This window comes from Petaurus breviceps, unplaced genomic scaffold (assembly GCF_028583685.1).
Source record: "Petaurus breviceps papuanus isolate PSGF00001 unplaced genomic scaffold, PetGlider_PUasm1.0 90556, whole genome shotgun sequence".
NCBI lineage: Eukaryota > Metazoa > Chordata > Mammalia > Diprotodontia > Petauridae > Petaurus > Petaurus breviceps.
Window position 1 is genome coordinate 4,625,442 of NW_027187273.1, and position 14,312 is coordinate 4,639,753.

At 40.1% G+C, this 14,312-nt stretch overlaps 1 protein-coding gene across 2 annotated transcripts in view; it reads right to left on the reverse strand.

The window, feature by feature from the left end:
- Positions 1-14,312, reverse strand: part of ARHGEF4 (Rho guanine nucleotide exchange factor 4) — a 533,634-nt gene that overhangs the window by 430,274 nt on the left and 89,048 nt on the right. The window contains exon 1 of one of the 2 annotated variants that reach the window (XM_069063355.1): positions 7,056-8,076. The exons of the other annotated variant lie outside the window; for it this stretch is intronic. Within the exon in view, the coding sequence (XP_068919456.1) occupies positions 7,056-7,094 (39 nt within the window). The 5' untranslated portion in view covers positions 7,095-8,076. Of the gene's footprint in view, positions 1-7,055; positions 8,077-14,312 lie in introns of those variants that run through there. 2 annotated transcript variants of the gene reach the window in all.

Here is a 14,312-nt window from a genome sequence, read left to right on the forward strand (position 1 = left end):
GGAAGGAAGGAAGGAAGGAAGGAAGGAAGGAAGGAAGGAAGAACTTAGTTATCTGGGGCAAAGCTATAATATTTTCCTATATAAAAGGTGGTGTGGAAAAATAAAAAATATAAGAAGAGTTAGAAGACCCAAATTTTGGTCCTACCTTTGTCACCACCTTGGGCAAGTCATCTCTTCTCTCTGAGATTTAGTTTCCCCATCTGTAAAATGGTGATAATCCTATCCCACTTACCTCAAAAAGTTGTCATGAGGATTCAATGGGAAAAGACACCTGACAGTGCTTTGAAAAATTTAAATCACTATAGGGATTATTGCCAGAGCTCCAAATTAAAGATAATAGAGAGGAATCTTTATGACTCCTTAATTCTAAGTATTTCATTGCCCCCTGGATTAAGCACTTGGAAAAAAAGGCATCAGAGAGGGGGTGAGAATCACTATTAACTCTCTAAGGCATAGGAAAAATTGAGATTATTCTCTAAGGCTACATAGATGTGGTTGAATTTCTGGTTTATTAATAGAGAGAAATCAATAACAAGTTAGCCACAGAAATAAGTACCAGATACACAGGTTTATTTTTTTAATAAAAAATGAGAGTCAATGTGATATAGTGAATAATATGTTGGCCTTGGAGTCAGAAGATCTAGGTTTCAATCTTACGCCTGGTATTTGTTAGCTGTGTGACCACGTATGAGTTACAGCCTTTCTGAGCTTCAATCCCTTCCTTTGAAGAAATAGACATATATTCTTACAGTTGACCCCTGGACAATACTGTGAGGTAGGTGCAGTTATTCCTCCCATTTTACAGATAAGCAAATTGAGACTCGGGCTAAATGGCTAACCTAGGATTCCAACCTCAGTCATCCTGACTACAAGTCCTCTCCTCTTTCCACTGTGCCACCTACCTGCTTCACAGATTAGTTCATAGGACTTATTATGATGATGTTACTTTCTATTGGGTTAACTCTTTGTACTCCCAATTTCAGTGGGTCCTGGGGAACTGGTCATGAAAGTTAGAAAGGTTTTCTTGTGGATAGAGAGCTGCCCTCGAAGTCAGGAAGACCTGAGTTAAAATCCCACTTCTGATACATACTGGTTACATGACTTTGTACAAGTCATTTGATCTCTCAGTATTCTAGGCAACTCTCTAAAATGATAAATTTCAGAGAAGGTCATGACCTGTATTTATAGAAAGATCTATGAGGAGCTTATTACTTAACAAGGCATTCTCATTCTATTGTTGAAAATCTCTTTACAGGCTTATCTATTGTCTCTCTTCCTCCAAACTCAAAAAAAAGAGGTGACCCGCTTGGCTAAAGGAAACCTGACCTCATGATCTCATCCCATCATATTTTTCTTCATGAATTTTTTCCATCAATTATTTCCTTTCACAAATCTTAAATATTCCTCCCCCTCCAATGACTCCCTCCCCATATCCTACAAACATGTTCAGGTCTCCCTTATTCTGAAAAGAAAAAAAATTGTCCTTGACTCTATAACCCCTTCCAACTACAATTCCATCTCTCTCCTGATCATCAAACTCCAAGAAACATTTTTTTATTTAATCATTCCTTCAGTCATGTTTGACCCTTCATGACCCCTTTTGGGGTTTTCTTGCAAAGATACCAGTGGTTTGTCATTTCCTACTCCAGCTGATTTTACAAATGAGAAACCAAAGCAAACAGGATTAAGTGACTTGTCCAGGGTAACACAACTACTAAGTGTCTGAGTTCACACTCGAACTCAGGTCTTCCTGACTCTAGACCCAGCACTCTATCCACTGTGCCACTTAATTGCCATCAAGAAGAAATGGACTAGGGGCAGGTAGGTGGCACAGTGAATAGAGCACTGGCCCCGGAGTCAGGAGGACCTGAATTCAAATCTGATCTCGGACACTTACTGGCCATGTGACTTTGGGCAAGTCACTTAACACCAATTGCCCTGCCCTCCCCCCTCCAAAAAAGGGGGGGGAGGCAAAAATAAAAAAAAATTAATAGAATCCATGATATTAGAAAAAAAAAAGAAGAAATGGACTATATCTCCATTTTCTCATCACCTACTCAGCTCTTTGTCATCTGGTCTCTCATCTCCACTAATCTATTAAAACCATTCTCTCCAAAGTCACCATAGACTTCCTCATTGTCAAATCTTACAATTTTTTTCTACTCTCCTCTTTGATTTCTCTGCAGCATTTAATCTTTATCACTATTCCTACTTGATATCCTCTTCTCCCCTAACTTCTGGGGCATTGAACTTTCATGGTTCTCTCATTTATAACTATTCTTTCTCTGTATCTTTTGCTAGCTCCTTCTCCTTAAAAGTCAGAGTTTGCCACAAATATGTCCTAAGCTCATTTCTCTGGTCTTTCCAACCTTTCTTTCTGGAGAATCTTACTTATTCCTGTGATTTCAAATATCGTCTCTATGTAGACAACTCCCAAATCTGTGTCTCAATCCCTAACCTCTCTCTGAACTCCAATCACATAATTCCAAATAACTACTCCATATCTTTACCAAGATGTACCATCAGTCCCTCAACCTTAATATGTTTAACACTTAATTCAACATCTTCCCAACTAAATCTTTTCCTTCCTTACCTATTTCTATGAATGGCACCATAAATTTTCAATAATGCAGTCATTTGAAGTCAACTTTGACTTGCCACTGTTCCCTAATCTATAAATCCAGTCAACTGCCAAAATCAATCACATCTGCTTCCGAAATCTCTCAAATCTTCTTTCTCTTCTCTATCTCTACTGCTACCACCCTAGTTCCAACACTCATTTCTTCTCACTTCATAGACTATTATAATAATATGACATTCAGATATTTGGCAATATCTGGATAATTGTAGAACCTTACCTCACATACTCTCCTTCTCTTACTGTATGTCCCAGCCAAGTTACTATCTACTTTTCTAAGCAGGCCTTCAAAAAGAGGAATGAGCTGCTTTGAAATGCATTTCCTCCCCATCCCATCCCTTTTGCTATTTTCTCTGGAACAGCAAAGTACCTAAATCACAGGAAGTAGAAAGAAGATGCAGAACAAGGGGCCTATAGAGATAACAAAAGAGATAACCTGCCCCCAAGTAACTCACAGCTGGCTATGCAGGTTTCTTTGCTTGTCTCATTTGTATTTACTGAATGCCTAGTTGGGTGACTGTGTTCAGTAGCATATAGGACACCAATCCTCACCTTCAAAGAGCTTTAAAAAAATCTAGTTGAAGAGCCAGGTGTGTGTGTGTGTAATTTCCATATAGCCAACTCTGAATTATGTGTGTATAAACACATATATGTATATAGAAGTGGGAGGGGGGAGAAAGAAAAGAAAAAGCCAAGAAGATATACATTCTAGTCCACCTCTAAGGTAAAGTGATTGTGTGACCCCAGGGAAATGACATTCTCAGTGTCCTAGGCAACTCTCTAAACTATTAGATTACAAACTGAACAGAAATGGTTGATCTGAATTGGTAGAGCGAACTTCTTCATTCAATATTGACCTATGCCCATGAAATCACAGACCCAGTCCCTGTCCCTCTGTACTATGAGAAAATATATTAAGTATAGTATATTTTGGGGGGGGCAGCTATGTGGTATGGTGGATAGAGTGCTGGACCCAGTCAGGAAGACCCGAGTTCAAGTCTGACCTCAAATACATTGAGCGATACCAGCATTGCATTACCATTCATGTACTACCCATTCCCAATTTCATTTTAAACTCCCAGAGAAAGAGATTTAGTCCTGAGTTTGTTACTTAATTGTTTCTCATCTCCATGCTGACACAGAAAGTCAAAATAATACCTCTATACAATTCCAAAACATCACAATATCTGGAAAGAGTTGGATGATTAACTACTTTTTTTGCTTTTTATCCAGATATCTGATACTGAATACAAAATTCATTTCATGCCACAGCTCCTTTATGAAATTTTTCTTGCCTAATTTAACCCAAAGTTATCTTTCCTTTCTCTGGTCTCTCCTTTCACTTTTTGTCCCATTATTCACTACAGCCCTGCCTTATAAAGTTAGTGTAATCATGTTTATCATTTCACTTATTCAGGCTTCTATTTCCTCATCTATAAAATGAGGGATAGTCTTGGACTAGACAGATGATATCTATCCCTAATTTTCTATGATCTGATGAGGGTAAGTTTAGTGCCTTATATCATAGCAGCTAGCATAAGATAAGGTATACTTAAGAAATATGAATGGCATTAGATGTGATGGGAGGGAATATAATGGATCATATCAAAATGTTACTAAGAGAATACTAACGGCATTGCTTTCTAAACAAAGGAATCAGTCTACTTCTCAGAAATCTCTTCCTGTGTCCTTAAACAATCCCAGATATATGCTACTCAAATAAATGAGAATCACCTTTAATGGAAAGCTTCTCCTAAGTTACTATGCTTATTTTCTTTCCCCGGGGAAAAAGCTTCTTCAAGAAAGGTGGAGTTCAATAGTACCTCTCTTACCACTGCTGTTTCCAGTACTGCCTTCTGCTAAGAATATTTACTGCTGAAAATAAAGCCAAAGTTCTTTTCTCTTTTCTGGTGAGAGACTTTTGGTAACACACTGAATGGAGTTAACGGCTTGCCCTCTCTATCTAAAAGGACCTTAGGATGGATTCACAGATACGATACAGTACAGTCTATGGTAGTGGGATTTAAGGGGTACTGGGAAGGCTCTCTTTCCTAAAACTATCTCCCCTCAGCTTATCTGAGTAAGCTTCCATTAGAAATTCTTCCCCTTAGAAATGCATTCCTTTGGGTCTTCCTTCCCAAATCCTCTTTTTCATTGTGAATATTTCCAAGAAGTGTATCACATACATGTACACATACAATTAGTAACAGCTTACTAGACATTACCTTAACAGTAGAGCCCCTGTGACAAGAGAACTCAGTGTCTGAAGACATTGAGGGAGCAGGAAGAGGAGACAAATTATATGTACTTCATAATTCTGTTGAAGGCTCATCATGGATAGGGCACTTATGTGTCACATGGATAGAGTACCTGGCTTGAAGTCAGATTTATCTTCCTGAGTTCAAACCTAACCTCAGATGCTTACTAGCTATGTGACCCCTGACAAGTCCCTTAACCCTGTTTGCCTCAGTTTCCTCATCTGTAAAATGAGCTGGAGAAGGGAACGGCAAACCACTCCAGTGTCTTTGACAAGAAAACCCTAAATAGGGTCATAAAGAGCTGGACATGGCTGAAACTACTGAACAAGAAGAATAACAACATCGTGGATGAACTGTTTCGTGGATGAACTGTTTCATGGACATTCTCCCCACAGTACTGACCTTCCTGTCCAGCAGTAGTTGGACCAGAGGACAAGTGTTGGATTTTCTTGCCCTGGAAGCTTTGAACTTCATCTTGCCCTCACAGATCTGCGAGTTTGAAATTCTAGCCTGGCTTTGAGTGACAGATGTTTTCACATCCTCCTCACACACTCACAATCTCTGTACCCCTGAGCCCTAGTCAGTCATAATGGCTAAATATCAAGAGAGTTCCCTTTTCTGACTTTTTAAAATAAAAAAAAAGACTCAATACTCATTACCACACATCGTTGGGATAGGACTAGATGGAAAGAAGGGCAAGGGAGGAAATAGGACTGGTGACAGGAGAGGTGGAAAGAGGAAAAAAAGGGAAGTCATTTTCCAAATGCAAACCAGTTTCATGGATAGTCGGTTTTGTGGTGACCATTGGCTTCTCTATCACACACTACAAGTTAGACCAACTGATTAGGACAGACCAACTCATCCAGGAGGCTGGCTTTCTTCCTCCCAGTGAAGATTCTTTAATCACTCTCATTTTGTGCATGGTAACAGAACCACCTTTTGTTGTAGTGTTCTGTCACCCAGGAACCAAAAGGCACTTAATTCAACCTTCATTGGTGGCATTGAGTGTTCTTTAAGACCAGGCACTCAAGCACAGGCCACTTTGAAAAAACCCTCTCTAATCATTCTACAATGAAATGGAACTTCCAATTGGTGTTAGAACCTCTATAACCAAGGGCATAGTGGAAATCCATCAACAATCCATTGAAAAGCATTTATTAAATCCTTACTGTGTGCCAGGCACTGTGCCAAGCAAAAGAGGTACAAAGAAAGGCAAAACCAGAAAGTGAGCCATGGGCAACCCCGGCTCATATCTGTGTCCAGAAGAGGATCATAGATTTCAAACTTGAAAGGACCTAGGGCCATCAAAGTTAAGGCCCAGAAAGACTATGAGATTTGCCCAAAGTCACAGAGGTAATAAGGGGCAGAATTAGGATTTGAACTTAGCTTCCAGAAAGTTCAAATCACTAGGTAGGGATAATTCTTCCTTTGTGACCAAGGCTAATTCCTTTTTAATTCTAATGTAGAAAATACCTAACTACCCCCATTGGAAACCCAAATATCTCTCTATATTGTACTATGCTTTCATGCCTGTGGCAAACAGGACATATTCAAAGTGAAAACACCAAATGTGATTGATCATCTGAAGACTTATTGCTTCCTTCGAAGCCACCTGTTCTGAGAAATCACCTGGCATTCTGCAGGTACCCAGAGAACAACTGGACAGGAAGGCAACATGGTGTAGTGAGAGGAACACCAGACCAGGGGTCAGTGGATATGCCTCATTTAGAATTCTGATTCTTACACTGACTGTCTGTGTGATCATGGACAGGCAATGCCACCTCTCTTAGATGTCTAATAAAACTTGCAGTTGTAACACCTACCCCTATAGAAGGAAAATTCTTCGTAAAATATAAAGTTCTGTAGAAATGTCAGCTATTCTTATCACCCGAACATGCTTGCCATCAGTTACTCACCCAACAAACAGTACTTTGTTGGGGCTCTTGTCCCAACCCACCCTATTCCCCCCCCCCCTTTTGTTATCTACTGAAACACACACTGAAGCAAATAACCATCTTCACTACACCAAAGGAGAAGGGCGCCCGGCACTGGTCCCCATGAACTACTTCCCACATTCCTCTTCTGAGATTTTGCTTCCCCTCCCTTTTCTACCCTGTCAAGGAAACCCAAAGCAGCCCAGAAAAAGTTCCTTGGCTTACCTTGAAGAAGCTCCGGAGAAAATACATCACACTGAGCATTTTGGAGGCTTCAAGTTAGGAACTGTCCGATCCCTAGATCTTTCAAGGCCAGGAGGCTTTCGTCTTCTACTGCCCGGCCTTTCTTTACATGCTTTCTTGTTGCTGTTTTGGATGGTCTTAGCCCAAGTGAAGTGTAAGAGCCATGCCAGGAGCTTATGCTAAGGAGTTGCATAACAATTAGGGCTTATCTCCCGGAGCTGCACTGTACTATACGCAGGCAAAGCAAACAGGTTTGTTCACAGTTTACTGGCCCCAGAGCTGTCTGAGTAGGCATGCCCGGAATGATGCCATGCCCAAGGAACTCACGCAAGGACGGCTGCTTGGGAGCCCTTCCGAAGTGCCTGGTGGCTGGAGAATCTCCCAGGGAAAGCACATGTTCTCCTACAAGCTCGGCTTCTGAATTTTTGCCAGCCCTGAGCTCCTAGTCAATGGGTGAGAGTCTCTCGTGTGGGTTTGCAGTGGGTACAGAAATCCCAGTCTTCCTCCCTCACCATCCCGCTCCCCACCCCTCCCCGAGCCCTGCCTTCTCATGTTTATTAAAAGCTTCAGCCAATTCTTTGCTAGGGAATTCAGAACCATTGAGGAAATGCAAATTGGGGAAGAGGTGGGGGGTGGAAGTTGCTCGGTATTTACAGTCTGTGCCAGGCCTCAGAGAGAGAATCAGCTGGTGTCCTGAAACCTATTTAACAGTAAGGGGTGTGAAAGGGGCGGGGATGTGTCCCTGTATCAGCCCCATCTACAAAATCCAGCTTTGTAACTTAGCTATTCAAAGTGAATCTAGGGTTGAGACCTGACTATGAGCAAAAATACTTCTCCCTGAGGTACAGACATATATCCAACACCACACCTAAATACATTTCTAGGATACCTTAAATACGGTGTGACAACAATCCTACAATTCCACTATGTGTGTGTACCATTGTGTATTTACCCACATCAGTGATTTTATATGTTATTATTAAGGGAGGAGGAAAATTAGTTTTCCTCTCCTCTTCCTCCTCCCCCCCCCCAGTTAATTAAACACAGAAAGTAAGGGGCAGATGATAGACTTATAGAGCAGGATAACAGAAGTAATGAGGAGTTAATATGTTAAACTCAGAGCAAAAACAAAAAAAAAAAAAACCTGTCTAAACCCTGGTATGCCTATAGGAAGCCATAGAAAAAAATTCCTGATAGAGTTGGGAAGGGGAGCTTGACATCATGCCCATGATGATCATTCAAAAGCTAAGCTTGCCAGCTCTGAGACGCTGGAGGCAAGAAGCAGCTTTGAGGAGTGTGGGCCCTGGCCTCCTCTACCAGAAGGCAACAAGGGGGGGGGGGGGGATTTGCCATGGTGTCTTGCAGCAGAATTATTTACCCAGCAAAGACATTCCACCCAGAGGGAAACAGCAAGAGGACACCACAAGAAGAGAAAATAAAAGATATCAGGACCGTGCAGTACCCAAAGTGGAAGTTCCCTTAGCCACATATATGTGTATCTCACTAACAGGGCTCTCTAAATTTGTACATATTCTCTCTTTTTTTTTTTGGAGGGGGGAAGGCAGGGCAATTGGGGTTAAGTGACTTGACCACGGTCACACAGCTGGTAAGTGTCAAGTGTCTGAGGCTGGATTTGAACTCAGGTCCTCCTGATTCCAGGGCTGATGCTCTATTCACTGCGCCACCTAGCTGCCCCAATATGTGCATATCCTTCCTATTGACATCATGTGTGTTCATGGAGAGAATGCCCAGGTTTGTAGGGAGTGGCATTGATTTGTAGCTCCTGCTTTTACTCTGCCATATTTTAAAAAAAATTCATAACTTATGGAATTAAATAAGCATTTTCATAACATAGTATAATAAAAAGATTGCATGTGAAGCTGCAAATATGCAATTTACTATTCCTTTTAAATATTTAATAAAGTTATCTTGTAAATTTGTGTTTTTTTTCCTCCCTCCCACTGTCCCGATGATGGCTACTATTAGACACAAATGTGTATATATATGTAAAATCATTCTATACATACTTCTATTTATCAGTTCTTTCTCTATGCCTTCTTAATCATAGCTAGCATTTATATAGCACTTTACAATTTGCAAAACTCTTTATAAATATTATTTCATTTTATCTTCATAAGAACCTTAAGAGGTAGATGCTATTATTATAATATCCATTTTATACATGGGAAAATTGAAACATGGAGGTTAAGTGACTTATCCAGGATCACACAACTAGTGTTTGAGGCTAGATTTAAACTTAGATTTTCCTGAATCTGGGTCTAATGCTCTCTATCCACCATACCACCTATTTGCCTTTACTGGGATTTAATTACATCTACTAGATGACTATTAAAGGTAAGCTTACAAGTTGGTGCTCATGAATAAGAATTTTAGGAGCATGAACCCATTGACCTTGGGGAGTCAACTTTGTACAAGGCAAGTTGGGGAGTAGCCCCTGGAGAGCGTGCTATCTTTATATATAATACACTCAATATTCAAATGGATCCAAGATCTCATTAACATAAATATTCTTTCCTATTAATCAGTTGACAAACGTTTATTAAGTGGTTACTACGTCTAGGCACTGGCTAGGTGCTGGGGCTACGAAGGCAAAAACTGAAATAGTCTTTGCCTTGGAAAAGTTTACATATCTACATTCTATGGAGGAAGACAATATGGACATCTATACATATAAACAGAAAATCTACAATGTAAATACTAGGAAGTTTGGGGAAGGAGGACGTTAGTAGCTGTGAGGGACCAGAAAAGACCTCATGTAGAAGGCAGTACTTGGACTGAGTCTTGAAGGGAACAAAGGATGTGACAAAGTAAGGACAGATGTATTCCAAGCAGGGGAGTTGGAATAATAAGGTCCTCTCACATTTCTTGAGCACTTTAAGGTTTATAAAGTGTTTTGATCCCAATATATCTGTGGGGTAGGTAATACAAGTATGATTAGGCCAAAGGAGTGAAGTCACTTGTCCACCATCACACAGACAGTCAGAGCCATAATCCTAACAAAGAGATATCTACTGATTCCAAGTCTAGGGTTTCTTCTTACTATAACATACTGCTCTCCCATCCAGTCATTCTCTTGGCACCTCCATGTTGCCACAGTGGATATGGGGCCATTATTGTACTACAGAAGATTTGGGTTCAAGTCTTATGTCTGACATAATCTATCTGTGAGACCTCAGGAAAGTCACATAACCCCTTAGAGCCTCAGGCAAATTTCTAAGACTATATAAATTGCAAGTAGCTCTGATCTGTGAAGATGAAGAGGAAAATTGAATGCAGGAGATTCCAGGTGTGGGGACTTGATTATCTATGTAGAATGGCAACTCATCTAAAATTTACAGTCAGAAAATAAGCATTTATTAACCACTAATTTGTCCCAGGCACTGTGCTAAACTCTGGAGATTCAAAGAAAGTCAAGAGTCTCTTCTCTTAAAGAGCTCCAAGTCTAATGGGGTAGACAACATGCAAATGACTATGTACAAATAAGCTCTAATCCTGATAAATTGGAGATAGTCAATAGAGAGAATACACTAGCATTAAAGGAGAATCAGGAAAGGCTTCTTATAGAATACAGGATTTTACTTTGGGCTTAAAGGAAGCCAGGGAAGAAAGGAAGCAGAGATGAAGAGGGGGAATATTCCAGGCATGGGGGACAGCCAATGGAAATGCCCGAAATCTGGAAATGGAGTGTCTTATGAGAATGGAGAGATGGAATATCTGAGGAAGAACAAGGAGGACAGTGTCACTGGATCACAGAGTATATTGGGGTGGAAGAATAAGGCATAAGTAGATTGGAAAGGAAGAGAGGAGCCACATTTTGAAAGCTTTGAATGCCAAACAGATTTTATATTTGATCCTAGAGGTGACAGGGAGCAACTAAAGTTTATTGAATTAGGGTACAGGGAATGACGTGGTCAGATTTGCAGATTAGGAAAATTAATTTGAAAGTTAAGTAGAGAATATATGGAATAAGGAAAGATTTGAGTTTCGTGGGTCACTGAGAAGTTAAGTAATTAGCCCATAGTCACCAAAATAATAAACATCAGAGGTAGTGATTGAATCTGTTCCTTTGACTGAAAGCCCAGTACTCTTTTATGGTACCTAACTACCTCTAAGGTCCATTTTAACTCCAGATCTTTGACCCTACAATCCTATAACTTCTTCCAGCTCTAAATGCCATGAGCTCAGGTCTCCTGACTATACTGTCCAGTCTGTTTCATGGTACCATACTATTTCAAGAAATAATAAGAACTCACATTTACAAGTCTATGATAATAACAAAATACAAAGCACTTTTCTCAAAATTACCCTGGTGAGGTAGGTAGGACCACCTTCCCTTCTCTCATCCTCCCTTACAGATAAGAAAACTGAGGCTTGGAAGAGATGAAGTCATTTGCCTGTGTTCTCATGGCTAATGGGGGGCAGGGCCAGAGTCAGTACTCAAATTTAGGTCATAAAGTCTAATACTCTTTTGACTAGAGTGGCTGCCCTACACACTAGCTTCCTGTGTAGCTTTTTAGGAAAGTGAATGCTATGTTGTTAAGTGAGATCTCTGTCCTGGAAAAAAGCTCATTGGAAGTACCCAGTGCCAGGCTGGGTGCTAAATAGCAGAGTGGATCCTGATGAGCTGGAAGAAGGCCAGGGTGTATTTAATCTCAACAGGCTTCTTCCATCCTCTGACCCAGAACCAACTGCCAGCTCCAAGGGATCTTAGCCACCGCAGTGAGGGGGTGGGGAATGCTTCTGATCTTACAGGCCTGAAAGGAGTGGTCCACCACCAGGCTCTGGAAAGGGTGTGGTCAGGCAAAGCAAGGGAGAAAGCTTTTCCATTTGGGGAAAGCTCTTGGGAGGAAAAATCCACAAGGTCTTAAAAACATAGGGGAAGCGCAGCTAGATGGCGCAGTGAATAGAGCACCGGCCCTGGAATCAGGTGGACCTGGGTTCAAATGTGACCTCAGACACTTAACACAAAAACTAGTGTGACCTTGGGCAAGTAACTTAACTCCAATTGCCCTCAAAAAAAAAAAGGCAAAAACATAGGGGAAAGCAATGAAGAGAGGGCCAACCCTAGGTATAATATAGGCAGAGAATCGTTTGAGAGTCCTAGGAAAGGTTCCACTAAAGCTTGCCTCCAAGGCCACTAACTACTAGCCTGTCACTAAACTAAAATACAGATTTCAAAATCTATTTTAATTCAAAATTATTTCCTTGGTTCAACAGGTTTTTAAAAGATGCAAATGGTGACCTATTAAACCATTGTTCATCATTAACATGATAATATAGATTAATTTATAACGTTTCAAACTAACCACATTCCTAGAGAAGAAAAAGGAATAAACTCCTTTGCAGAGGTGTGAGTCCATGGGTTTGGAACATTGAATATACATCTCTGGGTGGTTGTTGTTTTTTAATATATTGATCAATTTCGCTGATTAAAAAAAAATTCCCTTTTTATTTATCCTTAAAAAATTTTTTGTTTTAGGGTGGGTGGCTTGAGGGAGGGATGCAGGAAAAATGTAAATGATGTAAAAAATATAAAATATTAATAAAATCTATTTAAAAAAGAATAGTAGCTAAAATCATATAGTCAACAAGCATTATAAGCCACATCAGTGAAGGGAATATCCATAAGGATGATATCACAGAACCATCTGAATAGGGACTTTCTGCTCAAAATTCAGGACTTTTTCCTCAACAAGTCTGTGCTTTTCTCACAACAACCCTTTGAAGGCAGGTAGTGAAAAAAGAGTGTTTGTTACAGAGTCAGTAATTAAGAATTGGTCCAACCTAAGTTTCTTTCTTTACCCTAATACTGGCCACTGACCTTTTTATTAGTTTCTTTCTTCTTTTCTACTTCTCTATTTCTTCTATTCTACTTTTTATCTTACTTTCCTATATCAGTCCCAAAATCATTTACTGAATATCTTCTATGTACCCAGTCTTGATACACTAAAAGATACCAGAGGATCATTAATAATAATAGCTAACCTTTATATAGAACTTTCAGGTTTGCAAAGTATTTTGTCTATATTAATTAATTTGATCTTCATAATAACCCTATCAGAAAGGTGCTATTATTATTCCCATTTTACAGTTGAAGAAATTGAGGCATAGAGGTTAAATAACTTAGCCAGGGCCACAAAGCCAGTGTCTGAGGTAGGATTTGAACTCAGGTCTTCCTGACTCCAGGCCCTACACTCTATCCAAAATGCCACCTGATAGCTGATATTTGAATAGTCTTATAGTTTACATTCATTATCTCATTTGAAACCCACAACAACCTATCTCAAAGAGAAAAAAGTTATAGAAGTTCAGAGAAGTTAAATGAATTTGAACACAGTAAGTGATAGAGACAGGACTCCAACCTTGGGCTTCAGCCTCCAAAGTAAGTGCTCTTTCCATTACACCCCAATTAGCTTCTTAACCGCCCTTCAGGGGTATGTCATCTAAGTGGGGAGACAAATGAGATGCATGAATTAATTTGTTAACAAGACATTATAAGATACCATACATTGGTGAGTCTTGTCCATTCTAACAATTTCATTACCTTAAGAAGCTCCCAACAAAGAAATTCCAGTAAGTCAATTAGCAACAAACTTCTTAGGAAGTTTCCTGGGGCACTGAGAGTTAAGGGATCCATACAGTATGGGGCAAAGGCAAGAATTGGACCTAGGCCTTCTGGATCTATATAATGTGACTTCTCTATGTGCCAAACAGTCATACATGCATGCATATACATACATGCAGTACACATTATGCATATGCACATACATGCACATAACACATGTATGTCTATATACACACATATACAGAGTGTCCCAAAAGTCTTATTTCAGATGTAACTTAAAACTGCACTAAGGCTTCTGGGACAATACATTTGTGTGTCTCTGTGTGTGTTCTCTTTTTGAACTGGACCTATGATTTCTTAGTTATAGGACCTTAGATGAGCAAATTCCCTTTTACCTAGGCATTACTGCCCTCCCCCACTACAATTTATAGTTCGAGAAAGTTGCCTGGGGCCCTGAAAGGCTAAAATTACTTTCCAGGGTCAAAAAGTATGTTGAAGCAGGGTCTTGAACCTAGGTCTTCCAAACTTCCAGCTCATCTCTCTCTCTCTCTCTCTCTCTCTCTCTCTCTCTCTCTCTCTCTCTCTCTCTCTCTCTCTCTCTCTCTCTCTCTCTCTCTCTCTCTCTCTCTCTCTCTCTCTCTCTCTCTCTCTCT